This window comes from Chanodichthys erythropterus, chromosome 11, assembly GCF_024489055.1.
Source record: "Chanodichthys erythropterus isolate Z2021 chromosome 11, ASM2448905v1, whole genome shotgun sequence".
NCBI classification, from domain to species: domain Eukaryota; kingdom Metazoa; phylum Chordata; class Actinopteri; order Cypriniformes; family Xenocyprididae; genus Chanodichthys; species Chanodichthys erythropterus.
The window spans coordinates 52,344,881-52,372,304 of record NC_090231.1 but is presented as its reverse complement, the minus strand read 5'-3'; the positions used below and the strand labels follow the sequence as shown (position 1 = coordinate 52,372,304).

Here is a 27,424-nt window from a genome sequence, read left to right as displayed (position 1 = left end):
GTGCGCTTAATTGTATTCATTGTGCACTTTTAGTGTACTTCAAACCTTAAAAGTATATATTTAAAAAAAATCTAGAGATAATGTCATATTAATGAAATAAAAGGCCACTTAAGGACACTTTCATGATTTCTTAACACACATAAATACACTTTTAAAAAGCACATACATAAAACTGAACTATTGTAAATCATTGTTTTAATAATCTTTTTTTGTCATGCTTTAAAGTAGCCTACACTTATTTTGATGTGTCGAGAACATACTTAAGCACATGTAAAAAACTTAATTATAATTTTTATTTAATTTATATAGCCTAATTAAAATTTAATATAATACATTTTATATAAATACATTTATATATATTTTTTGTGTGTGTTATTCAATATTACATTTAAAGTTAAATCATTCTTAAATGTTTCAAATAGCATCTTCAGCTTCACAAAGGTGTAATTACAAATATTTTTTAAATATCTGACATTAAAGTTTCAATAGAAATGACATAAAAGTCTTATTTAGTTTATACCATAAATGCTTGTCAGTACACTTTAACCATATGTAAAAGTATGTATGAAATTACATATTAAGATGTGCAAATAATTGCACTGAAAATAAATGTAAATTATAATAGATTTTCATTTAATTTAAAAATCAAAATCCATACAAATAAGTTTTGAAAAACATATTCAGCTTGCATTTAAGTATTCTTTTAAAGTGTATTATATAGGCAATTTGCATAATATTTCTTTTTAAATTCTTTTTTAAAAGTAGTGTGCTTCTTTTTCACAAGGGTAACCTGGGAGACACAAAACAGAAAGTATAAAAAAATAAAAGGACTGATTGAATGTAGTCCTTAAGTTCTCATAGTACAGTTTTTATTATGGCTTTTATGTATCTGACTGTGTGTGATAAGTCTCTATTTTCTATATAGGAAAAACAAGAATCCTGAAATTAGAATTAGAAAAGCGTATGTTATAATGGCTTAAGAATCCCTCATAAAATACAATGTAACTGTGACATAGTGACTGGGATACTGTCACATTCATTCAACATATTGTGCACAAGACTAGCCTAAACAATAGAAAAATATGCACATGATGATGAGCAGTCTTGAATAATATAATCGCATTTTTTCTTCAAGAAGCATCCGTAGATCACAGAACAATAATCATGTCGTTCTCAGCAAAGAATGGCTTTTGCTCGCTACGCAGTACGCACTGTGTCCTTGCTGACGTGTAGCGGTTCCCACCAGTGTGCGCATGCGCAGAGGCGCCTGCTGTATGACGCCGTGTACGCAGATACCGGCGCTGTGCTGGACTTTGACGTGGCACTCTCGGCACGCAATTCAACATCACCAGAGGAAAGGACGCAGTTCATCGTTTTCTTTCACGTAAGTTTCTATTATTTTGGTATGTACTAATAAACAAACTAACTAAATATGTTTTTGGAAAGACACCCTTATTTTGGCTGTAGTTTACAAGCGTCATTCTTTGAATAAACTTACAGTTTGGCTTATATGTCAGTTTCCGCGTCTAGCAGAAAATACTTCGTAACTTTGTATCAGTGGAGTGACAGCTGGTGCACGCGCATCCATATCAATCTATCGATTCTGTCCATGGCATGTGCTGAAGTGTTTGAGGATGGACTTTATTCAGTAAAGTCAGCTGTAGCTCACTGAAACATTACAGGTCTGTCATAACGGTCTTTGACGTGGCAGTTCAGGGCAGGCAGACTGATACTGTACTGTGTCACTGAAGCATCTCTCTTATGTCATCTCTCTTCTGAATATCGTGTATGTTGAATGATTTAAGTCAAACTAGAGCTTATCCTGAGAGTTACTAAAGGCCTCGTGCAGAAATACTGACGTGATTTCTTAGACAGGCCACTCTTGACTATAATTATAAAGACCAACCCAGATTTAGTTTAGCAAATTTGTGTTTAATAACCAGAGGGTAGCTTAGTATTTATTTGCTGGAGTTTTTTTAAGCTCTGCTGTTACATATGGAGTAGGAAAATTCATTTATTTTGATAAAAAGTTTATTGTATTGTTCTGTAGGCCTATAATTACATTGTAATAATGTTAGTTTTTTTAATGCAGATTCAGTAAACGTTTTAATTCGGTAAAACCTGATAATCGAATAGCTGAGACGTTAAAACAATAATATTTTTTTTTTAGAAAACCATGTATTTTACTGACTTATTTAAAATAAACCAAATATTAATCACATTTATGGGAAATTCCCTGCATGAACCATCACATTTTTGTCTTGTTTTTGTTATCAATTATGTACATTTGAGTGTTTTATGTTGCATTTTATGTTATGAAGTGGCTTTTTTTATTTAGGCCATTTTAGACAACTTTAAATCATCAAGTGGCCTTCCATTTTATTACTAGTATTAGCACCAGTACTTTTTAATGTAACAGAGTGTAATATATTTTAGATAGGTTGGTATTTTAACATTGCGTGATTTAATTAAATACAGAGTTAAGACCTTTAAAATATCAATACATTGCAAGTACATTGCTGTATTATTTATGGTAAGTTAATTTGATGATTGAATACACTAGTAAAACCTATATATTCACATTTTGTATGTAGCAGTTTGTATTCTTGGCTGATTGTGTTATCATAAACTCCTCTTATCTCAATCTAGAGCCAAAGTTCCTGATCACACATGCTTAGGGTTGAAGTAATGACATCAAGGAAACAAACTCAGAACTGTAGAAAACATTTCATTATCTCATCTATTTCTCAACTGCTTCTGCCTTTCATTCATTCTTGCAAGGGAAACCTTCCTTTCTGAAAAAGAAGTGTGCCTAATTGAATTGAATGTGCACTTCTAGTGCACTTTAAATCTTAAAAGTATGTTTTTTTTTTTTTTGCAGATAATATAATATGAATGAAATAAAATGCCACTTTCATGACTGTTTTTTTTTAATACACTTAATGCAGTAATGCAGTAATAATGTCAAATTAAAAGTTACTTTAAAGTACATTTTAAACCATTATGTTTTAAGAATCTTTTTGTGCTTTAAGGATGTAATTTTTTTGATGTTTTGACTAACATACTAAAGCGCATGTAAAGTACTTGATTATTTGAATCTCTCTGTGTTTTTTGATAATACATTTTAATGTACTAAATTGCAGCTTCACTTAAGTGGGTCAAAAAAGCTCTGTGAAGTGTAGGTAATTGCATTTAATATACATTTACAGTACATTTTATTTTAATTGCACTCAACATGCAGTTAAAGGGTTAGTTCACCCAAAAATGAAATTTCTATCAATTACTCACCCTCATGTCATTCCACACCCATAAGACCTTTGTTCACAAATGAAGATATTTTTGAATCCGAGAGATATATGACTCCTCCATAGACAGCAATATAATCAACACTTTCAAGGTCCAGAACGGTACTGAAGACATCGTTAAAACGGTCAACGTGACTGCAGTGGTTCAACCTTAATTTTATGAAGTGATGAGAATACTTTTTGTGCACAAAAACAAAACAAAAATAACGACCTTATTCAACAATGTCTTCTCTTCTGTGTCATTCTCATGTGTTGTTTACGTCCAGCGCTTCCAGGTTCTATGTCAGAACGCTGACTCGTTATTGGCTGACTCCTGCGTCAGCATTATACGCATGGCGTAGTGCTGCTCACGTGTACAGGTTTGGCCAATACTGAGCCGGCATCCGGACGTAAACACAGGATAATAACGGGGAGGAGAAGATATTGTTGAATAAAGTTGCTATTTTTGTGCACAAAAAGTATTCTCGTACCTTCATGAAATTAAGGTTGAACCACTGTAGTCACGTTGTTAAAGTCTTTAGTACCTTTCTGGACCTTGAAAGTGTTGATTATATTGCTGTCTTTGGAGGAGTCAAATACCTCTCGGATTTCATCAAAAATATCTTAATGTGTGTTCTGAAGATGAATGAAGGTCTTAAGGGTGTAAAACGACATGAGGGTGAGTAATTAATGACAGAAATCTAATTTTTGGGTGAACTAACCCTTTAAGAGCCTGAAAACATTACATTCAGTTCACACTGAAGTATAAGTACGCAAAAAAGTATGCTAAAGTATGCTTCTTTTGTTAGTATTGTGCTGAATGCAACACATAGATTTGAAGTAACCGTGTTAAGGTAATGTTTCCAAACTAAACGTTTATGTCTATTTCTGCATTTTCTGTTTATGTCTATTTTAAACCTGTAAAATGAATAACATTTGTTGGAAACGTGGAACGTCACATTGCAAACAAATGAAGTAGATTGTAATTCAGCCCGTTTTTTTTTTTCCAGGTCACCTTTTTTTGTCCCAGACTGGAATGACAGCGGTATAACAGTAGGATGAGTCAGCAAGGTTATGTTGCCACCCCTCCATACTCCCAGGCCCAGGCTGGAATGGGGGGATACTCTACTGGATTTGGGAACCCCCCACCTCAGTCACATTATGGGGCCTATGGATCTCCACCACAGGGTTATTCTGCCCCACCGACAGGTAAAATGATACTTCTTTTGTTGATTTTTTTTCCCCTTTTTTTTTTTTTTTTTCAGTTCTGTTGTTGTGATACTGGCAAGTTTCATCTTGTCCTTCATATAGGAGTCTCAGCAAAGCCTCATCCTAAATAAACAGAGACAAACTGTTAGGAAATGCTCTTCTTTATTATAGTTTCACCTGATATAACATTCCACATGTTCTCGTAAGGCTGTTTGATTGTGCCAAAAATTCATAATCACAATTATTAAAGGGATAGTTAACTCAAAAATGAAAATTGTCGTCATTTACTCACCCTCATGTCATTCCAAACCTGTATGAGTTTCTTTCTTCTGCTGAACACAAAAAAAGACATTTTGAAGATTTTTTTTTTCCAAACTATGAAAGTCAATGGGGTCCATCAACAGTTTGGTTACCCATATTATTCAAAATATCTTACTTTGTGTTCAGCAGAGGAAAGAAACTCATAAAGGGTTTGGAACGACATGAGGGTGAGTAAATATTGACATTTTCATTTTTGGGTGAACGAACCCTTTAAATATGATTAGAAGTGGGCAATATAACCAAAATTGTATACAAGTAATTTTTTCATGCATCTGATGTATTTCCTAACTGTTTTTGATCACTCAAATGTTTATGTGAATATGTATTTATGTGAATACTCGCCATTTTACAACAGTCACGTTACATGATTTGACTGATTTGGTTTTTCGGGCTTTTAAGGAGAGGCGAAAGTGCACCACTTTAAAGAAAAACGGCAGAATAATGGTTTTATCATAATTGTTGGAAGCCAAAATCGAATCTAAAATTTGATTAATCGCACACCCCTATGTTCTAATACAGTAGTTACATACTCTGTAGTTTATATTTGGAGGCACATTTCTTCCATAGTATTATGTGCTCGCATTAAATGAATGCTTTTTCCAGGTGTGCTGAAGCCACCTGCCTCCTCTCCTTCTGGGATGCCTCCACCACCAGTATCCAGCCAGTATGGTGCTAACATTCAGCAGAACGGGGCCCATCCCCACAGGTAAACACTAGTTCAGTGTTACTGAAAGTGAATCATTTAATAATATAAAGCTTCTAATATATTTTTTTACTCCCACCAGTTTCGCTCCTCCTGCTGCTTCATCTCCATCCATGTCTCCTTATGGGCAGCCTCCTCAGAGTGTTTATCAAAGTATGGCACAAGCCCCACCTCCAACTCAACAGCTGACCAATCAAATGAGTAACATGAACATTGCAGGATATGGTAAGTGAGATGCCATTTTGTATTTATTTGAAATTCAGGTAGTTGATAGCTTTAACTGGCCCATTTTATACCCACGCACCATGATGTTTAGGTCAAAGGCCCATGCAGTCTCCTTTAAGCTCAGCAGCACCACAACAATTTCAGACGTCACCACCACCTGCAATGGGACATCCTCCAACTGCAATGGGACATCCTCCTCTTTCTCCACCTGGACAACAGCCACCTTCATTAGGATCTCCTCCACCAATGGCCACTATGGGTTCTATGCCAGCTCCACCTATGGGAATGACTGGCCCACCTGGACCAGGTGTCCACCAACCACCACTTGGACCCCAAGGCTATCAACAGCAACCAGGTTAAAATTAGGAACAACAAAATAGTTCAGAAACTTACATTCAGAGGTGAAGTGTGAAAATCATAAATATTTCAGTGTAATAATAATAGTAGTATTCTTAAATATTATTACAATTTAAAAGAACTGTTTTCTATTTGAATATATTTTAAAATGTCATTTATTCCTGTGATGCAAAACTGAATTTTCAGCATCATTACTCCAGTCTTTAGTGTCACGTGATCCTTCAGAAATCATTCTAGTATGATTGATCTAGGATGATCATTCTAACATTCTAATATCAAGCAATGATGTGAGACTTTGCAGAAGGATAGTGGGTTGTGTTTGCAAAGTTGTTTCACTTGCATTTGTTAATGTAGAAATTACACTCTTCACCTCTACACTATTTTAAGGAGCAAATGCCTAAATAACTATTCTTTTTGCTTCTGATCTAAAGGGAGCCCAATTGCAGGCCCGTATGGTGCACAAATGGCAGGACCACAAATGGCAGGACCACAGATGGCAGGGCCACAAACAGGTGCATACCCAGGAGGCTTCCCTGGAGGTCCATCCCAAATGGCCGGCCCTCCTCAGAAGAAGCTGGACCCGGACTCTATTCCAAGCACGGTAATAAAAAAGAGAAAAAAATGCTATGTTTTAATGTAAAAGTATTTTAAGTTGTGCATGTTTCAAAGTACACTGACTTGTCTCTTCCAGACGCAAGTGATTGAGGATGACCAGGCTAAGAGAGGAGGCCAGGTGTATGTCACAAACATCAGGGGTCAGGTGCCTCCACTGGTCACCACAGATTTCACAGTACAGGATCAAGGTAAGCATCTTTGCACTTCACTCTAAATATTAGCATAAAAGTACTTTTATTTAAATATAGTACTTTTTTTGTTGTTGCTATTTTAAGGGAATGCCAGCCCAAGGTTCATGCGGTGCACAACCTATTCCTTCCCCTGCACTGCTGACCTTGCAAAGCAGTGCAAAGTGCCTCTGGCAGCCATTATCAAACCCTTCGCTACCGTGCCCAAAAATGAGGTATGCAGCATTTTATCAGCACTCTGATTTTTTTTTTTTTTTCAGTTTGAGTTTATGTACTAGATTTATTTTTTACATGTAGCAGACATGATTTACAAGTGAGGAATGCTACAACATAAGTTACCATTTCATAGGAATTTTTAGTATGTTTTATATGTTGTAAAATGTACAAAACCATGTTTCGGGAAAGCAAAATTACAGTAATACTGTACATACATCTTCCCCCATGTGAAAAAAATGACACTTTTGCATACTTTTAAAAATTGTACTTGTATACAATAGTATATTTAAGTGCAAACTGAATGTAATGGATGTTTTCGGACACTTAATTGCAGATTAACTGCAATAAAATAAAAAATGTACAGTATTATAGTTTCGATTTATATTAAATTCAGTTGGTTGAGGGCTTTTCTTTTAACCACTGAAGTAGGACTTCTTTATATGTAATTTCAAAATTGATTCTGTTGTCTTTGAAATATGGTTAAAGTGTACTGCTGAATGTACTGACAAGCATGTATGGCAAACTAAAGTATAGATTAATGTAATTTATCTTGAAACTTGTATGTCATGTATTTGTTATACATGTGTAATGTAGCAATTTAGTACATTCAAAATATATTAAATTTAAATGTAATATTGAATAAAACTACAGTTAAATTATTATTAAGCATGACAAAAGATTATTAAAACAATTATTTAAAATGCACTTTAACTAAAACTTTTAAAGACAATATTACAAAGTGCATTTTTTAAAAGTTTACTTAAAGGTGCTACAGAGGATGTTTTCGACGAATGAGAAACCAAACGTAAGAACAACCCTCCTCCTTCACAGCTCATTTTGAGGGAACGCCTCCCAAAACTCGTGCACGAGTATTGGAACACGAGTGTTTACCACCGGCATTCACTGTGTCGTGTTAGTGGATTCATTATGACGGACTCACCCGATGATCGCGTAAACGATTGGCTGATGTTTTTAAGGCCCTACCTTGTGCACAGATGATGTATATTAATATTATTCTTTTCAGTGCTCCTTTTAAAGGGTTATTTCACCCAAAAATGAAAATTCTGTCATTAATTACTCACCATCATGTTATTCCAAACCTGTAAGACTTTCGTTCATCTTCAGAACACAAATGAAGATCTTTTTGATGTAATCTGAGAGCTTTCTGTCCCTCCATTGACAGCTACACAACTGAACGAAAGTCTTGAAATGACATGAGGATGAAAAAAACAATGAAAGTACCATAACAGTATTCCATATGATCCATAATTTTGTGTAATGAACAGATCCAAAATTAACTTGTTATAAACTTAAAACATTTCTCTCTGCCAAAGGTCTCTAATCTCTTGTGTGTGTTTTGAATATGCACATATTCATTCAGTATCATCTTACATTTATTGAGATTTGAGAGATTCAAACGGACATTATTCACTTTGATTGCACAGAAAAGAGCTCTGTGAATATTCTGTTAAACGTCTCTTTTTGTGTTACTTTTTTATGGAAAGAAGAAAATCGTACAGGTTTGGAACAGCCTAAGGCGGAGTAAATGAACATTTGTTTTAAGAATTAACACTGTTATCCATGGTGGTGTCTTTGGAAAATACTGTCTTTTGGAATATGTTCAAAACCTAATTCATGAGTGTCCCCTCAGTTTGTGTCAGTAGTTTAATAGTGGTTTTGATGCCTTCAAGACTTGGAATCTTTCATTGCTTTTCCCTTCGTCATTATGTTTCAGAGCCTTTTTAGGAAATGTTTGTATTCTCATGAGAGGCTAATTAGTTTAAGTTCAGTCTCCAAGGAACATGTCAGATAAATAGGTTATTGTACTGACAAATAAAAGAGAAAAGCACTCTACATTTTGAGTTTGATCAATATGACTTCAAATTGCAGCATCTATGATCTAAAGTCAGAGAAAGCACTGCCTACTTTAAAAGCTCATTGTCTGACAGCTCAGATTTTGCTGTCACCTTATTAAAATGACAGCAACAATTGAACATTGTTCAACAACAATTTAGAAGTTGACTGAACTGAATAAGAAATTCAAAAAGATCTCAGTTTAAACTTTTTTTTTTTTTTAATTTTAAGATCTATGTATTTTATATCTTATCTTTTGTAAATCTAATTTGAACTTTTTTTAAGGTTTTCCATCTGGAATTTTAAATGTGATTTCTTCTTTTTCTTTTTAAATAAACGGTTAAATACTCTTCTGTTTTGATTAAAATACAGTACACTAAATATTGTGAAATATCATTACTATTTAAAATAACTGTTTTCTACTTAAATATATTTTAAAATGTATTCCTGTGATGACAAAGCTGAATTTTCAGCATCATTACTCCAGTCTTCAGTGTCACATGATCATTCAGAAATCATTTTAATATGCTGATTGAGTTCTAAAGAAACATTTCTTATTATCATCAAGGGTGAAAACAGATATTTTTGTGGAATCTGTGATACTTTTTTTCAGGACTCTTTGATGAATAGAAAGTTGAAAAGAACAGCATTTATTTGGAATAGAAGTCATTTGTAGCATAAATATATTTACTGTCACTTTTGATTAATTGAATGCATCCTTGATTAATAAAAGAAGAAAAAATCATGCTGACCCCAAACCTTTGAACGCTAGTGTATATATAAGCATACTGTATAAAATGGTATGGCATATGTTACATTAAAGATGTAAAGGCTGTGTATACTGTAGGTCTTATTTTTCATTCTCACTGTGATCTGCTTGTGCTCTATAGACTCCTCTGTACATTGTAAATCATGGTGAGACTGGACCAATCCGCTGCAACCGCTGTAAGGCCTACATGTGTCCTTACATGCAGTTTATCGATGGAGGACGACGCTACCAGTGTGGCTTCTGCAGCTGTATTAATGAAGGTTGGTACTGTACCATTGGAGACTGCTGAGATGTTAATTCTTACATACGCTGTGTTTCCTTTCAGCATATGGTGGGGATTTTTTGTCTGTGCAATCATAGGTAAAAAAAAAAGCAAGTGTTTCTAAAAATGTGTTTCCACTACCTTAGTTCCAGTGCAGTATTTCCAGCATCTGGACCATATGGGGAGAAGAATGGATTTGTATGAGAGACCAGAACTGTCTTTGGGCTCATATGAGTTTATTGCCACGTTGGATTACTGCAAGGTAACAATCTTCACAACATCCAGGTTTAAACAATGAGATCTTGGCTTTTGTTTTTGTTGTACACTTTTTATACAAGTCTACATTAGTCACAGTCTTAGATTTATTAGATTAGTAATGCTGATTATTAATAGGTTATATTTGATTTATCTAAATAAAGTCCTTTGTGAACACAATTTCCCTCTATAAATGTAATGGTGTAAGAGGGTGTTGTAGATTATTAGAGAATGTGTGTTTTGTCCAGATGGGGTCAGCTTGCCCCGGGAAGCAGCTGAGAGAGGTTTCTTTCTTGGCAGTCATATCACATATTTTGTTCATGCATATACAATTAAATATTGAGAGTAAACACATGATATGTCTAAAATGAGGAAAACAGTTTATGCATAGCATACAACAAAAAGGACCCTTGAATTGATTATACAGAGGCAAGTTTGAATTTAGTGAGAATTTTTAAGCTGCTCTGCCAGCAGGTCAGCTGAAAGTTAACTTGCTTTTTTGGAAATGCACAGAATGTGTAATTGCACAATATGAATAAAAATCTATTTTTCAGTCAAATAAAACAAAACAAAATAAAATCAAAGTAAAAATTTAACATTCACCTTGCAGTATCTGCAGAGTGTTAAAAATTGCATTTGTTTAGTACTGCCCTATATACAGTAATTACAGCAAGCTGTTTCACATAACAGATGTTTACATTTAGTCCACAAGACGAAATAATAACTGAATTTAAAGGGATTGTTGATTATGATTTAGCTTTTTTAACTTTAGTTAGTGTGTAATGTTGCTGTTTGAGCATAAACAACATCTGCAAAGATAAAACTCTCAAAGTTCAATGCAAAGGGAGATATTTTATTTTAAAGAACCCGTGTTTAGAGACCATAACAAGCTTCTTCCCGGGTTAGTGACATCACAGACCCTAAAATTTAAATAAACCCTGCCCCCGAGAACACACAACAAAGGAGGTGAGGCCATGTTGAGCTGCTTTAGAGAAGAGGAAGAGTTGTTGTAGTAGAGTGTTGCCATGCCGTCATTTTACACTGGTCTGCTTCACAAATGAGGGTCAATTCTACTCTGGATTTGCACAAAAGATTAACATGACGGCACATGCTAGTTAATGAGTTGAATCAACTCCACAGCAACTACATAAATCTATCCACTAACCATTCAGAAACGTCCAGTTTCATTCTAAATATTGTAACTTCTCTCCATCAGTGTCCGACTCCGGTTTGAACAATGTAAGGCTGAACACCGTTACTGACAATCCTCATTTTGGCTGCGTGAGATTCTCCAGCTTTGTTGTTGTTGAGCAACCGAAGCGTGAGCTGTTAAAGCTCCGCCCTCTTTTTGAAAGTGTGCCGGGAGCAGCAGCTCATTTGCATATAAAGGGACACACACAAAAACGGCAAAAGTGGCAAATTTGACAAGCTATAATACATGATCTTTTTCTATTTTGAGCTGAAACTTCACAGACACATTCTGGGGACACCAGAGACTTATATTACATCTTGTAAAAGAGGCATTATAGGTCCTCTTTAAAAAGAAAGAAACAAAAAGACTATGCTCAAAAGTTTATGCTTAATTTTTAATACTGTGTGTCATTACCTGGATGACGCATGGCCTGGATGTTCCATGTTTATTATTTTGGGATGCTTTGTCCTGAGCACAGGACATTTGAATCCTTTCCAGCAGTGACTGTGTTGAGATACATCTTTTCACACTGAGGACAAATTAGGGACTCATACATAGCTATTACAAAAGCTACAAACATTCACTGATGCTCAAGTAAACTTGTGAAACCTTGTGTATTATGTATTACATTCTCACGGTTCAGGGTGAAAAGTAGGCTTGATTTCAATTCAGTTATCGGACTAAAGAGATCCACGACACATTTTTGGCCCCAGTCCGTGCCTTGGTTTCTCATCTCAGCCTGACACCATAATCTGCTGTCTGGGCTCCTATTTCTCTCAGATGCTTATTAATATTTGAGGATCACATTTTGCAGTGCTTAATAAAATCATCACAGTTGATCTCTACTGTCCTACTGCCTGTGTTTTGGGACATTGTAATGTGTTCATCATGCCATTTCTTTATATAAAAAGATAAAAAGCTTTCTCATGCAATTGATATGCATTCACATAATTGCAACTTTGTGTATTCTCTGCCATATGATATGGCTTAATTATGTACCAATTTTGTGAAAAACGAGCAAAAATAGCACACTTTGATGTTCATGAACTAACATAATTCATACTGTGATGTTCTTTTCTGTCTTTAAGAATAATAAGCCTCCTAATCCTCCTGCCTACATCTTCATGATCGATGTCTCCTACAACAACATAAAAAGTGGACTTGTCAAACTAATATGCGAGGAGCTGAAGACATTGCTTGACCGACTTCCAAAGTAAGTTGAGAGATAATGTTTGCTGCCTATATTTAAAGAAAATGGGGGAGAGGAAAAATATAAATCATCATTGTTCTTCATAATAACTCTAATACTTGAACATTTTGTTTCATTGTTGCTCTTGGATTTTGTATGAAGACTGTCAGGTTAAAATCTATGTTTAGAGAACATTTATATTTTAGGTGCCATGTGCAGTTTACCTAATATTTCTTTTATACCACAAATAATTTTTGAATAATTTTTTAATACTTAAATATACTTAAAAATTACTTCATTGGAATTGTACATAACTTGGTAAAGGTGTTGGCACTTGATTTGTGAAAAAAAAAAAAAAAAAAAAAAATCAATGACATGATGATCGAAAAGGTTAAATCATCCTGAAAGAAATAGTTGCTCTTGTGCTCCTCATGGTCAAAAATGACTGCATTGGAAATTAATGGGAAGCAAATTTCATCTAGTGGAAACGTTTGGTACTGCGCCGAAATTTTTTTTTTTTTTTTTTTTTTTTTTTTTAGATATCAATCTCAAATTTGGAAATTTGTTTAGATTTATGGATTTTTAGACTAAAACATGTTTTGGAAAATAAATATTTTATATAAAAAACTTCTGCCAAGTGTCTTCTTTAAAATAGATCAAACTCAAGTCTGTGTTCCAAAGCATATACCTACTGCATAAATATAATTTATAACCATAAAATCCCCTAAAAATACAAAATATTAAATAAAAAACATGATCAAACTAAAATATAGTACATTCATTTCATTGAAAAAGTCATTTTTGACCGCCTAATGAGGATTCAATTGTTGTTTTATGAATTCATTTGATTACCACTGTTTTTGAATTTGTATTAAAATATAAAACACAGAATCCAGAAAAATGTAAATGTACAACACAGAATTTTTGAAAAAATAAAACAAATACTTGGGGAACTATTATTTTTTTAAATGTTAATACATTATTAAAGTTTAAAATTCAATTGATCAGACATCATTTTGATTAAAATTACATTATTATGGAATCCAGAATAATGAAAACAGAAAACATGGAATTCGGGAAAAAATAAAACCCATTTCATAGGGCCCTACATGTGTCACACTGCTTGACATGTCATGTCAGCTTCCCATGTGCATCTGTCGACTCTGTGCTGGCCAACAGACTTTGGCAGGGCAAATAGAGCATTATGATAGTATTTTAATGTTTGGACAGTTTAGACTGTAAAGATCCAGGTTTGACGTACCGTAAGATATGTGATCGCTTTCATCCCCCATCCCACACACTGACGCCCAGCTCCAGGTGTTTGGATCTGTGGAGTAAAGTTGAAGCCTTGGGCAGAAGTCACCCCTCCGTATTCTGTCGGCACCTCTCAGGTTGAACACATGTTCCTCTCAGCTACTATCATCCTGGAATGTGAGCAAATCCAGCTGAAAAAGAGCCCCGATCCACTGCCAAATATGGTTACAGGAGAACAAGCAAGAAAAAAAAAGAAAAAAAAAAAAAAGGAAAGAAACAATTCCAATATCTCATCTTTTGAAAATGTCTGCCTGAAGGAAATAAGGAGGTTGAACGGCTCTAGTCCTGCAACATTTCCAAGCATTTAAATGTTTCGTGGCACACATGGTTCCAATTATACCATTTTTTTGGGTGACGGCCAGCTGAAAGGTGAGCTTTGATTCACCTCTGAGGAACTTGTATATTTCAAACTTTTTTTTCCAAACTCCTTACCTCTCCTCTGCTGGTTCCTAAGGGTACATCTTTATTTGTTTGGGAGCTGACCTCACTCTGAAAGCAGTCCGGTAGTGCACTCCAAATAAGCCTGTGGTATTATATCTGATTTCTCTCCTCTGTTCCTGGCTTTGCTTGCTAGATTGCTTATAGTTAATGAAAACCACATTGGACACCCTGAGCTGATGGGGTCCGTTAGGATGCCTGATAGGATTTGAATTGGAGAGTTTGTCTCTAGTTTAATGACAGACTTGGCATATATGGACTGTGAGTGATTCAAACCATCGCCATGTTTTACAATCTTGTAAATGTAGCCATAGAAAGCTACAAACCCCAGACGCAGACATCAGTGTGGGATGCTTGTATTTACTGGCCAGCATATCTCAGATGCAGCTCTCCGCTGTCAGCTACTGTAGTGCTCTGGGATATGTTAGTTGGTAAAATGTGCACATTTCTTTAAACTTATGGAATACTGAACATATGAAATAATGTTTTGCCCCCTATGGTAATATACAAGCAGCTCAAAATAGTATTTGGAGACTTAAAGGTGCAGTAAGTGATTTCTGAGAAATGCTGTTGAAAGTGGATTGGAGCACCACAATACACTTGTAGCCAATCAGCAGTAGGGGGTGTATTCACTCATGATGGGGGAGGAGAGAGAGCGAGCAAGAGGGACATTTGAAGAAAGACTGTAGAAAGAGAGATGGCTGAGAGACATTACAAAAGAGAAAAGCTCAGAGGAATATCACTGGAAAAAAGGGCTTTAGAACCCGCAATAATATTTGAAAAGCTTTCCAGCGCTGGAGAGACCGAAGCGGGAATGCCTGAATACAGACGCAGAGGTTGTTTCTGTCATCTTCGCTTTATTTTTTGCAAATAATTATTTTGCTTAGCTTCAGCTATGAAAGAGACATCCACTCTTGCACTGCGTCTTCGTGCATTTTTGGGCTGGAGCAATGAACGGAGGGTGTGTTTGTTTGGGTTGATTTCAAATATCAGGTGTTTCTCAAAAATCACTAAAATTAAAAAAGTATGAACATCATTGCACTTGGTTTGAAATTATTTTCTAATGCATTTATTTAAAAAAAGAAAAGTATTTGCTACACTCTAAAAAATAACTCTAATAAAACAAAACAAATTTACACTGTAAAATACCGATTTCCATTGAAACAGTAATATACTGTAAAAACAATGCATTCTAGGTAAAATTATTAGTCGTTTTTGAAAAAGTAACCTATAGGCTACTTTTTTGAAAACAACAAATATTACCCAGAATGCATTGTTTTTATAGTATATTACTTGGGTAACACTTTACAATAGGTTCATTAGTTAAACATTAGTTAATGTATTAACTAACATGAACTAACCATGAGCAATACATTTGTTTCTGTATTTACTAATCTTCGTTAACGTTAGTTAATGAAAATACAGTTGCTCATTGTTTGTTCATGTTAGGTCACAGTGCATTAACTAATGTTAACAAGATTTTAATAATATATTAGTAATTGTTGAAATTAACATTAACAAAGATTAATAGATGCTGTATAAGTGCAGTTCATTATTAGTTCATGTTAACTAATGAACTTAGTTAACTTTTTTTTTTAATTGCTAGTATCATTGCAAAATGCCCACAATATTGCCCTGCTATAATCTGCTAACTGTGACTAATGCATAAAGATATTGATATTATACACAACAACATACATTTTCTGTAAAGCTGCTTTGAATGTGTGTTGTGAAACACACTATACAGATAAATTTGACTTAAATTGCCTTACACCTGTGGTTACTCTGCTAGATAAATCCTGTGTGAACCTGAGGAAATCTGACTTCAGATATCCACTAAAAATCACGTTACCACCTGTTCATAAAAATTTATGGCAAAAAAGGCTTCGAAAAGTGAAATTCTGAACAATGTGTTTGCAGATGCTAAATGCAAATATGTTCTTTTTTCTTCAAGTTTTAAGTATAACTTAATTGTCCAAATAATTTTTAGCAATCCATAGCCTAAAATTCTTATTATTATTTACCATTTTGCTGTTACTGATCACTTGATTTTGGTGACACTGGTGATATTGATCGATTTTTCTTATGTTCTTTGTCTTTTGAAGAGAGGAGGGAGCTGAAAGTTCAGCCATCAAAGTGGGCTTTGTCACCTACAATAAGATCCTGCACTTCTACAATGTGAAGAGTGCTCTGGCCCAGCCGCAGATGATGGTGGTCTCTGATGTGGCTGAGATGTTTGTACCACTTCTCGATGGATTCCTCGTCAACTTCCAGGAGTCTCAGGCTGTTATCAACAAGTATGCTCATTTCTATCTGAAGACACTTCTAGGCTTCTTACATAGTCATATACATTATTCAGTTTTAGCATTAAAGTCACCATGAAATCAAAATTGACCATTTTTTTAAATGGAATATTGCAGTGTTTATTATAAATAATTTATCCATGCACACCATTATTCTTTTTAAAATTCATTATCTTTAATAAAAAAACAACAATGATTTCACCTCCCCCTCGCAACGACATCTCTTCTCTAATGACATGTTTACTGCCACGAGGGCAGGGCAACCTGTCACTCAAATGAGATCGACCAATAGCAAACCACAACCATCCAAACATTCAATCAATTCCCCATGGACAAAATCAAGTCCCTCTCTAATTTTTTTTTTCGTTCAAGAAAATCGTTTCACTCAGATATGTCACAATTAGAAAGAATATATCTGCATATTGGTTATTGGATATTTAAACATTACATTAATGCATTTGGCAGATGTTTTTATCCAAAGTGACTTTATTTAAGGTATACATATATGTATACAAACATATATTTAATTTCTTGTAATTTTATGTTGCAAAATAATTAATTAGTGATGATGAAGTACTTTGCATTCATCACTAACAAAGCCACACATGGATCCATTTTGGTGTTACAGGTATAAATGTTGCCATTGAAATGTATGAATAATGAATCATTTCTCAAAATGTCAACAGTTCAGACTATAACTACAGTAATTACTTCCTAACCTTATACACTTCTGTAATTCAAGCATGCTTTTCCTGCCAACACAACATTGTTACTTTTATTAAATATTGGCTCGACTTTGAGACACAAATTGCCTCCTCTTTTTGTTCATGTCATTTTTGTGTATTTTTTTCTTTAGCCTTTTAGATCAGATCCCTGACATGTTTGCTGACACCAACGAGAGTGAGACTGTTTTTGCACCAGTCATGCAAGCTGGTGTGGAGGCCCTAAAGGTAAAAACATATCTATGAGGCTGAACTAATTACCAAACAGTGTCTGTTACATCAGTCCGTCTGTTCACTCCCTTTCTAGACATACTTGCATACTTAGAGTTTTTATTTTTACATTGTTTAACAAAAGTGCACTTTAAAACTGCATGCAAGCTTTATTTGATAAACACATAGTTGTTTCTGGGGTCGTCACTTAAATTTACAGGCCAGGGACAATGTTCCCACTTGTCATCACTGGCGACAGCACTGGTTGTTTCATAACATCAGTGACATGTTCTGTCTGAGACTTCAGTTTTATTTTTGGTCATTGCTCTTTATCAAATATTTTTATTCTTAACGCAGAATCCAGATCCTTCGCATATATGCTGATTTAAAATTTGTATGAACAGATAAAACCATCAGACAGAGAGAATGTTTTGTGCTTAAATCACATCCAAAATAAAAGTTTGTGTTTACACAATATATGTGCGTGCACTTTTATTTTGGATGCGATTAATCACTTGACAGCACTATATTTAATATTTTTGTGATATTTTTTTTCTCTCTTCAGGCAGCTGAATGCAGTGGCAAACTCTTCATCTTCCACTCCTCCATCCCAACAGCAGAGGCTCCAGGAAAACTGAAAAACAGAGATGACAAAAAACTAGTCGGTACAGAAAAGGAGAAGGTGGATATTTATTTTATTCAGTGAAATTTCCCCATTCAAAAATCTCAGCTACATATTTGCATCTGCATAATGTAGAATTAAACATCAAAATGATTGATTTGTTTGCCTGTTAGACTCTGTTCCAGCCTCAGCGAGGTGTATATGAGCAGCTCACCAAAGACTGTGTGGCACAGGGCTGTTGTGTTGACCTCTTCCTGTTTCCAAACCAGTATGTGGATATGGCCACCATGGGCGACGTGCCTTCACATACTGGAGGCTCAGTCTACAAGTACAGCAACTTCCAGGTACACACTTGCACATACTGAAACACGGGCTGAATTTTTTAAAGTTGCTGCCCTCTTGTGGTCAATCCTCAAACCTATATATTTCTTTTTTCAGGTGGAGGTTAATGGTCAGCATTTTCTCAGTGACCTCAGGAGAGATGTGGAGAAGTCCATCGGATTCGATGCCGTCATGCGTGTCCGTACTGGCACAGGTAATAGCATTCACAATAACACAGAGAGAAAATACATGAACACTACGTAAGTTAAACACACTACTGTTTCAAAGGGGTAAGATTTTAATTATTTTTTTTTTTTATTAATTCTGTAATTTGGCAAGGATGGATTAAATTGATCAAAAGTGACAGTAAAGATATTAAAGACAAAATATCATGGTTTCCACTAAAAATATTAAGCTGTTTTCAACATTGATAATAATCATAAATGTTTCTTGAGCAGCAAATCAGCATATTAGAATGATTTCTGAAGAATCATGTGACACTGAAGACTGGAGTAATGATGCTGAAAATTCAGCTTTGGCATTATTTTTTTTTTAAATATATTAAAATAGAAAACAATTAAATTGTAATATTATTTCAAAATATTACTGATTTTACTGTATTTTTGATCATATAAATGCAGCCTTGTTGAACACAAGAGAGTTCTTTCTAAAACGTTAAGAAATCTTACCAATCCCAAACTTTTGAACTGTAATGAATTTATGGTATATGCTTGTCTTAACATCTGCATGATTCTCAAGGCTTCAGGGCAACAGATTTCTTTGGTGCCGTACACATGAGCAACACTACAGATGTGGAAATGGCAGCAGTGGACTGCGACAAGGCCGTGACGGTGGAGTTTAAACACGACGACACACTCAGCGAGGAGTCTGGAGCTGTGATGCAGGTCAGTCTTCATGCCAATGAGCTTTGAGACAATGACAACAACTAGACTGTCAAAGAATACAAAAGACATTTGGGAATTTGAACTGTTTTGATGTGATGGTCTTGGAATTTACTTGCTGGCAAAAGCAACACAAATGAGTTTGTTTCCTCTGGTTTCCCAGTGTGCTCTACTCTACACCACCATTGGTGGACAGAGGAGGCTTCGAATTCACAACCTCAGTCTGAACTGCAGCTCACAGCTCTCTGAGCTCTACAAAAGCTGTGAGACAGATGCCCTCATCAACTTCTTCGCCAAGTCAGGTGACCACCTTTCTAACTCTTATATGAACCTAAATGAACATATTTTAACAACATGTGACAATGCTAATTTTCAAAATGTACAATAATGAGAATTTTAAATCTGTAAAAACCTTGCTTTCTGGAAGTTTTTTTTTTTTTTTGATCTGATGCTATCTGATCATTTTTTTTATGGTTTTATAGTGGAATAAAGGATAATTCAGGTTTTTCCAGTCTTTTCCGTCCTTTTGTCATTTTTATTTTAATTTATTATTATTATTTTTTTTGCTTTTATTTCAGTTTTACTAATTTTAGTACTTCACTTCTTTTATTTCAGCTATTTGCCGAAGCTGCATTTCTAATTTCATCTAATATTTATATATTTTTTCAGCTTTATTTCAAATGATAACAACATTCATTTTAGTTTTATTTAACAATAGCAACATTTTTTTTTCTCAGATCTTTTTATACCTTCATTTTCAGACCTTGTTCATATTTTAACTATATTAAATAGACTCATGCTTTCTGGAAGTATTTTAAAAATGTATCACGAGGTGATGGTTTATGGTCTCTCTTTGAAGTCAGTGATTGTGGTGAATGCTTTTATCCTGTAGCGTATCGGGCCATGCTCAACCAGCCATTGAAGACAGTGAGGGATATCCTGGTAAACCAGACGGCTCACATGCTGGCCTGCTACAGGAAGAACTGTGCCAGTCCATCAGCAGCCAGCCAGGTCAGTGTCACACTTCACATTCATGTCCATCCATGTTCATATGAAATATACATCCTTATAAAAACATCTTCTCCTGTCATTAATGCTTCACACACACACATAGCATACGTAAACTCATTTACAGTTATGATGCAGCAGAGCTATTTTAGTATTTATGTACTATTATAATATTCATTAATATTTTGAATTCACTTGAAAAAATCAGTATTCAAAAGAAATAATGTCTTAGCAGAAAATTATCAGTACCTTTTCCTGTAAATGTACAGCCATTTCCTTAAAACAACCATAAAACACAATACAATACAATGCAATGCGTAATTCAAAGTACGGGTAGAACACTCTATGTAAAAATTCACCAAAAATTTCTTTTTTTGAGTGTGTAACTCAACTGATTTGAAATGTAAACTAACAGCTTTGCTTGAACATTTTACCCTCTAGCTAATCCTGCCTGATGCGATGAAGGTGTTTCCAGTCTACATGAACAGTCTGTTGAAGACTCCGTCTCTAGTGGGCAGTACTGAGCTTTCCACAGATGACAGAGCCTTCCATAGACTCATGGTTATGGCGATGGGAGTGGAGGAAACCCAGGTCCTGCTCTACCCTCGGCTCATCCCGATGGTGAGTTACACATGCAACATGTATATAATTTCTATCATTAACTTCAAACACTGAGCATTTCAGTTCAAGCATTTACTCTGTCTCTCTCTCAGCACACTATGGATGTGTCCAGCGAGTCGATCCCGGCTCCAGTGCGCTGTTCTGAGGAGCGGCTCAGCGAGTCAGGCATGTTCCTGTTGGAAAACGGGCTCTCTATGTTCCTCTGGCTAGGACAGGCCTGCCCACCTGACCTCATCCAGAACCTATTCAATGTGCCCTCTCTTGGCCACCTGACCGCAGAAGGGGTATGACACACAGTTTTGTTAATTACATTTTTATTGTTATACAGTAATTGAAATAACATGTATGTAAGTGAGAGATCAGTAATGAAAAATCTTGTTTTTCATTTTTTCCCACCTTTTTCTTTGCAAAAAGACATTATCTAAATCCCTTAATTACTTTCTCCTGGTGCGTACCTGAGCATCAGACTTTTCGCCTGTGCCATTTAAATCTCATTTTTATTTTATATACTTTTTGAAAATAGCTTACTCTTTGAGCAAAACCGACCGATATTTAAATCTCTTCATAGAACAAAACCGACCGATATTTAAATTTCTTCATAGAACAAAACCGACCGATATTTAAATCTCTTCATAGAACAAAACCGACCGATATTTAAATCTCTTCATAGAACAAAACCGACCGATATTTAAATTTCTTCATAGAACAAAACCGACCGATATTTAAATTTCTTCATAGAACAAAACCTACAGATATTTAAATTTCTTCATAGAACAAAACCGACCGATATTTAAATTTCTTCATAGAACAAAACCGACTGATACTTAAATCTCTACATAAAAGAAAACCGACCGATAGTTAACTTTTCATAAAACAAAACCAACCGATATTTAAATCTCTTCATAGAACAAAACCAACCGATATTTAAATCTCTTCATAGAACAAAACCTACAGATATTTAAATTTCTTCATAGAACAAAACCGACCGATATTTAAATCTCTTCATAGAACAAAACCGACCGATATTTAAATCTCTTCATAGAACAAAACCGACCGATATTTAAATTTCTTCATAGAACAAACTGACCGATATTTAAATCTCTTCATAGAACAAAACCGACAGATATTTAAATCTCTTCATAAAACAAAACCAACTGATATTTAAATCTCTTCATAGAACAAAACCGACCGATATTTAAATTTCTTCATAGAACAAAACCGACCAATATTTAAATTTCTTCATAGAACAAACCGACAGATATTTAAATTTCTTCATAGAACAAAACCGACCGATATTTAAATTTCTTCATAGAACAAAACCGACCAATATTTAAATTTCTTCATAGAACAAACCGACCGTTATTTAAATCTCTTCATAGAACAAAACCGACCGATATTTAAATTTCTTCATAGAACAAAACCGACCAATATTTAAATTTCTTCATAGAACAAACCGACCGTTATTTAAATCTCTTCATAGAACAAAACCGACAGATATTTAAATTTCTTCATAGAACAAAACTGACCGATATTTAAATCACTTCATAGAACAAAACCAACCAATATTTAAATCTCTTCATAGAAAAAAAACGACTGATATTTAAATCTCTTCATAAAACAAAACCAACCAATATTTAAATCTCTTCATAGAACAAAACCGACTGATATTTAAATCTCTTCATAGAACTAAACCGACCAATAATTAAACCTCTGAATAGAACAAAACCGACCGATATTTAAATCTCTTCATAGAACAAAACTGACCGATATTTAAATCTCTTCATAGAACAAAACTGACCGATATTTAAATCTCTTCATAGAACAAAACCGACCGATATTTAAATATCTTCATAGAACAAAACTGACCGATATTTAAATATCTTCATAGAACAAAACTGACCGATATTTAAATCTCTTCATAGAAAAAAAACGACTGATATTTACATTTCTTCATAGAACAAAACCGACCGATATTTAAATCTCTTCATAGAACAAAACCGACCGATATTTAAATATCTTCATAGAACAAAACTGACCGATATTTAAATCTCTTCATAGAACAAAACTGACCGATATTTAAATCTCTTCATAAAACAAAACCAACCGATATTTAAATCTCTTCATAGAACAAAACCGACTGATATTTAAATCTCTTCATAGAACTAAACCGACCGATATTTAAATCTCTTCATAGAACAAAACTGACTGATATTTAAATCTCTTCATAAAACAAAACCAACCAATATTTAAATCTCTTCATAGAACAAAACCGACTGATATTTAAATCTCTTCATAGAACTAAACCGACCAATACTTAAACCTCTGAATAGAACAAAACCGACCGATATTTAAATATCTTCATAGAACAAAACTGACCGATATTTAAATCTCTTCATAGAACAAAACCGACTGATATTTAAATCTCTTCATAGAACTAAACCGACCAATACTTAAACCTCTGAATAGAACAAAACCGACCGATATTTAAATATCTTCATAGAACAAAACTGACCGATATTTAAATCTCTTCATAGAACAAAACTGACCGATATTTAAATCTCTTCATAGAACAAAACTGACCGATATTTAAATCTCTTCATAGAACAAAACCGACTGATATTTAAATCTCTTCATAGAACTAAACCGACCGATATTTAAATCTCTTCATAGAACAAAACCGACTGATATTTAAATCTCTTCATAGAACTAAACCGACCGATATTTAAATCTCTCAATAGAACAAAACACTGCTAGACAACACTATAAATACAATATAGCTAGATCAAAAACTGGAGAATCACTTGAATCAATGTTATATATCGACCAGCACCAAATATTTTGCTCTATGGTAAAGCACTAAGCTATTATTCACATAAAAGTATGACTTTCTATATCTGTTTCATCTATACAGATATGGCTCATACATTGACAACTGTTGTATCAAAAAAAATGGGGGGAAAAAAGAAAAAGGAAAGATATAATTTATCCTATATAGAAGTTTGGAACAATATGTAGGTGAATACATTATGACAGAATTTTTGGGCGATTATTATTTAACTTGTGCTTGTATAGTACTTATCTTTGCTTGATTGGATTATATCTAAACAATAACCTTATTCCTCTTTGCACTATTGATATCACTGCTTGTGTTGCTTTAATCAAGGAACTGTTCTTTCAGTTATTCTCATTATGAAAATCAACGTCAGAGCCACAGAGATAACTAAAGAGGTTTAATTGTCTTTCAGCAGACGTCATTACCTGTACTGGATAATGCTCATTCCAGGAAGCTCCATTCAATCATTTCCAGCATTTCACAGCAGAGGGCCACATCCATTAAGGTACAGCTCACTCTCACCATCTCCTCTCTCCTGCATGCGGTTTCTGCATCTTTCTCATCTTTTGATTGTTATAAGGAGGCTTGAATAGTTATTCATGGTGCTAATGTGAATAATGTGAAGCAGTTACAGTAAATACTTTTTTTTTTCAGTAAGGATGCATTAAATTGATCAAGAGTGACATTTATACTGCTACAAAAGAGTTCTATTTCAAAAAATGCTGTTTTTTCTGAACTTTCTAATCTTCAAAAAATCCTGAAAAAATGTAGTAATAATGTGTAATAAGACCCATTATTAAAGTCATTTAGTCATTATTAAATTGATCACAATGAGAATTGATAATAATTAAGCAGCAAATCAGCATATTCGAAAGATTTCTAAAGCATCATGTGACAACTGGAGTAATGATGCTGAAAATGTGTATATATATATATATATATATATATATATATATATATATATATATATATATATATATATATATATATATATATATATATATATATATATATATATATATATATAAATTTATTATTATTTTTTTAATATTTTTTTTTGAAGTATATTAAAATAGAAAAATTTATATTTTTCACAATATTACAGTTTAAACTGTATTTTTGGTCAAATAAATGCAGCCTTGGTGAGCAGAAGAGACTTCTTTCCAAAACATAGTCTTTGTGACCCCAAACTTTTACACAGTAGTGTATCTAAAATGTTTTTTCTTTCTCTGTACTGATCTGAGATCAGCAGTGTAATTGATGTGTGTCTCTGTGTGCAGCTGCTGATAGTGAAGCAGAAGGACCGAGCAGAGATGTTGTTCCGTCAACACCTGGTGGAGGATAAGGGTCTTCACGGAGGGGCGTCTTATATGGACTTCCTGTGCTACGTCCACCGTGAGATTAGGCAGCTGCTTACTTAACTCTCACACACACAGTTAAGTGTGTTATAGCGCACGGCCATCTTCTCTTATAAACTCTACAGCTGCCTATGATATACGACCAAACACTTTTTCTGCAGTTGAGTGTGAACTTTGTGCTTTATTCTTTTGTTTCACATGAGGGATGCTGGTAAGTGGGTGTTTAGATTGAAACACCTTCAAATGCGCCACGTCTCCCTGTTCTGAGAAGCCATTATGTTGAGATCCTTTCAATGATTTTATTAAATCATCCCTCCAGATTTCATTTACCAAAGGGAAACATTTCTTTAAATCCATCACACAGTCAACACACAGCAAAATGAACAAAACAGGCATGTAATGTATGGATTTGAGTGGAAAATATGTGCTGTCTATTAAATTAATAGATTACATTTTCGTGACTGGAACTATACAATACAAAACTTGCTCATTTTTTCTTTGTATGACTTCAGGGATGAAACCATCACACATACAGTAACTGAAATCTAGTCATGTACAAAAATTAAATCCCTTTTTTTTTTAAAGAACATATTTGTCTTAATTTTTTTATTTTATTTTGCGCATCACGTTTACATTTTGTTTGTTTTTCCAATACTTCAAAATGTATAAAGGGACGCCCCACTGCTTTTCAACATCATGCCTGTGAGTTCCTTTCCTGTTTTACCATTAGACATTTAAAGAAACATATCAGAACACTTTTTCTTATATCAAAAGAAGCGAATGTTGATTAAAGGTGGAACGTCCCTTTTATTTAGTCATTATTTGTCATTTATACAGTTTTGCTCAGAAACATTTCCAAAGTTGTGTTGAGATGCTTTATAAAGTGAGCAATTATTATACTAAATTTGCCTTATTTTTTTCTGACTTCTAATGGTACGTCTCTGGACCAATACTGTATATTTTATTACAGTTTGAGATGGATTTTAAAGACTCGTAAGCAACTATACCTCAGGTCACATGCATCTAGCCTTTGTACCTGTTCATTAATGCTCATTGTGCTTCTTCGTATTGAACACAGAAAAGATTCATTTCTGTAAGCCGAAGGCAGCCTGTCATGTACATTTCAATTTAAAGCCTTTATACAGCTGTTTTTGAATAAAGGTGTAGTCCCTGTTAACCTCGTAAGCGTGTATGTTTTGTGTTTATCTGAACTCAAACCAGTGGCTTAATCATAGGTATTTTGTAGGCATCAGATTACCAATGAACCAGCCGTGCAATATACATTCTGAGCGGTTTATTGACTCTATATTACAAAATGCACTCATCTAGTTCCACAGAGAAGCTTGGGATAGGCACACAGAGCACTAGATCTGCTCCAGACAGCTCTACCCATCACTAAGGGCCAATCGGTAACACCGTAAAGCAGGGGTGGGCAACTCTGGCCCTCGAAATTCATTTTCTTGCAGAGTTTAGCTCAAATCCTAATCAAACACACCTGAAGAAGCTAATAAAGGTCTGCAAGATTACTAGGCTGTGTTTAACTCCACTTTTAGTGAACTTCCCCAAGCACTTCCCCTCGGGTGAAACCCCGCCGCCATTTTGAAGTGCGTTCAGCTTCATCAAGTGGATTGGAGAAGTGTATTTGGAGTGAGCCTACTTGCATGTACACTTCAGGCAGATCCATATACCACAATGCAACACAATTGTGACGTCACAGCAGTAACTCGTATGGCGGGGCGCCTTAGCAGATTTCAAATGATCAAGGGCTTAGGGCGTTCCATTTAAACACACGAAAGCTTAACAATGCTGCCTTCGGAGGATGCATTCCAAGGTGTGCCAGAATCCAATAGTTTGCTTCACTTCCTGTCTCCTGAGATACCTTCATCTGATCGGCTGTATCCGAAATCGCATACTTTCTTGAGCAGGTGCTTATTTTGAAAAAGTAATTACTTCACAACCACTAAAAAAAGTATGTTCTATTCAGTATGAATCTGTAATATGAATTTAATCTTACAATGGCTGTACATTGGCCATGCTGTCATTATCATGTGACCTACAGTACCAGTGTCAATTATGTCACTCAACTGCCATTCACAAATCTTCTCTGGTGGCGTCATGGGATAGTAAAGTGTC

At 34.6% G+C, this 27,424-nt stretch overlaps 1 protein-coding gene across 2 annotated transcripts; it reads left to right on the top strand.

Moving 5' to 3' along the window:
* The first annotated feature begins 1,267 nt into the window (after window positions 1-1,267).
* sec24d (SEC24 homolog D, COPII coat complex component) lies at window positions 1,268-26,567 on the top strand. 2 transcript variants are annotated; one of them, XM_067400006.1, is made up of 23 exons: window positions 1,268-1,384; window positions 4,295-4,493; window positions 5,418-5,520; window positions 5,600-5,742; window positions 5,834-6,097; window positions 6,531-6,700; window positions 6,791-6,902; window positions 6,990-7,117; window positions 9,863-10,001; window positions 10,150-10,265; window positions 12,539-12,663; window positions 16,497-16,688; window positions 17,551-17,644; window positions 18,192-18,308; window positions 18,422-18,592; window positions 18,687-18,783; window positions 19,329-19,474; window positions 19,635-19,773; window positions 20,364-20,482; window positions 20,921-21,100; window positions 21,193-21,384; window positions 24,346-24,438; window positions 25,214-26,567. In XM_067400006.1, the coding sequence occupies exons 2-23, from the start codon at window positions 4,343-4,345 to the stop codon at window positions 25,352-25,354; spliced, it is 3,132 nt and encodes a 1,043-aa protein (XP_067256107.1). In that variant the 5' UTR covers window positions 1,268-1,384; window positions 4,295-4,342; the 3' UTR covers window positions 25,355-26,567. The 2 variants fall into 2 exon arrangements, with proteins under 2 accessions (XP_067256107.1, XP_067256108.1); XM_067400007.1 differs by having other exon boundaries at window positions 24,349-24,438; window positions 25,214-26,565.
* Window positions 26,568-27,424: the final 857 nt, after the last annotated feature.

Bases quoted from the DNA above. Each gene is read 5' to 3' on its own strand.
- sec24d (XM_067400006.1), top strand. From the start codon at position 4,343: ATGAGTCAGCAAGGTTATGTTGCCACCCCTCCATACTCCCAGGCCCAG. The intron at 4,494-5,417 runs GTAAAATGATAC...TGCTTTTTCCAG, and splicing joins TTATTCTGCCCCACCGACAG to GTGTGCTGAAGCCACCTGCC. The intron at 6,903-6,989 runs GTAAGCATCTTT...TGCTATTTTAAG, and splicing joins TTTCACAGTACAGGATCAAG to GGAATGCCAGCCCAAGGTTC.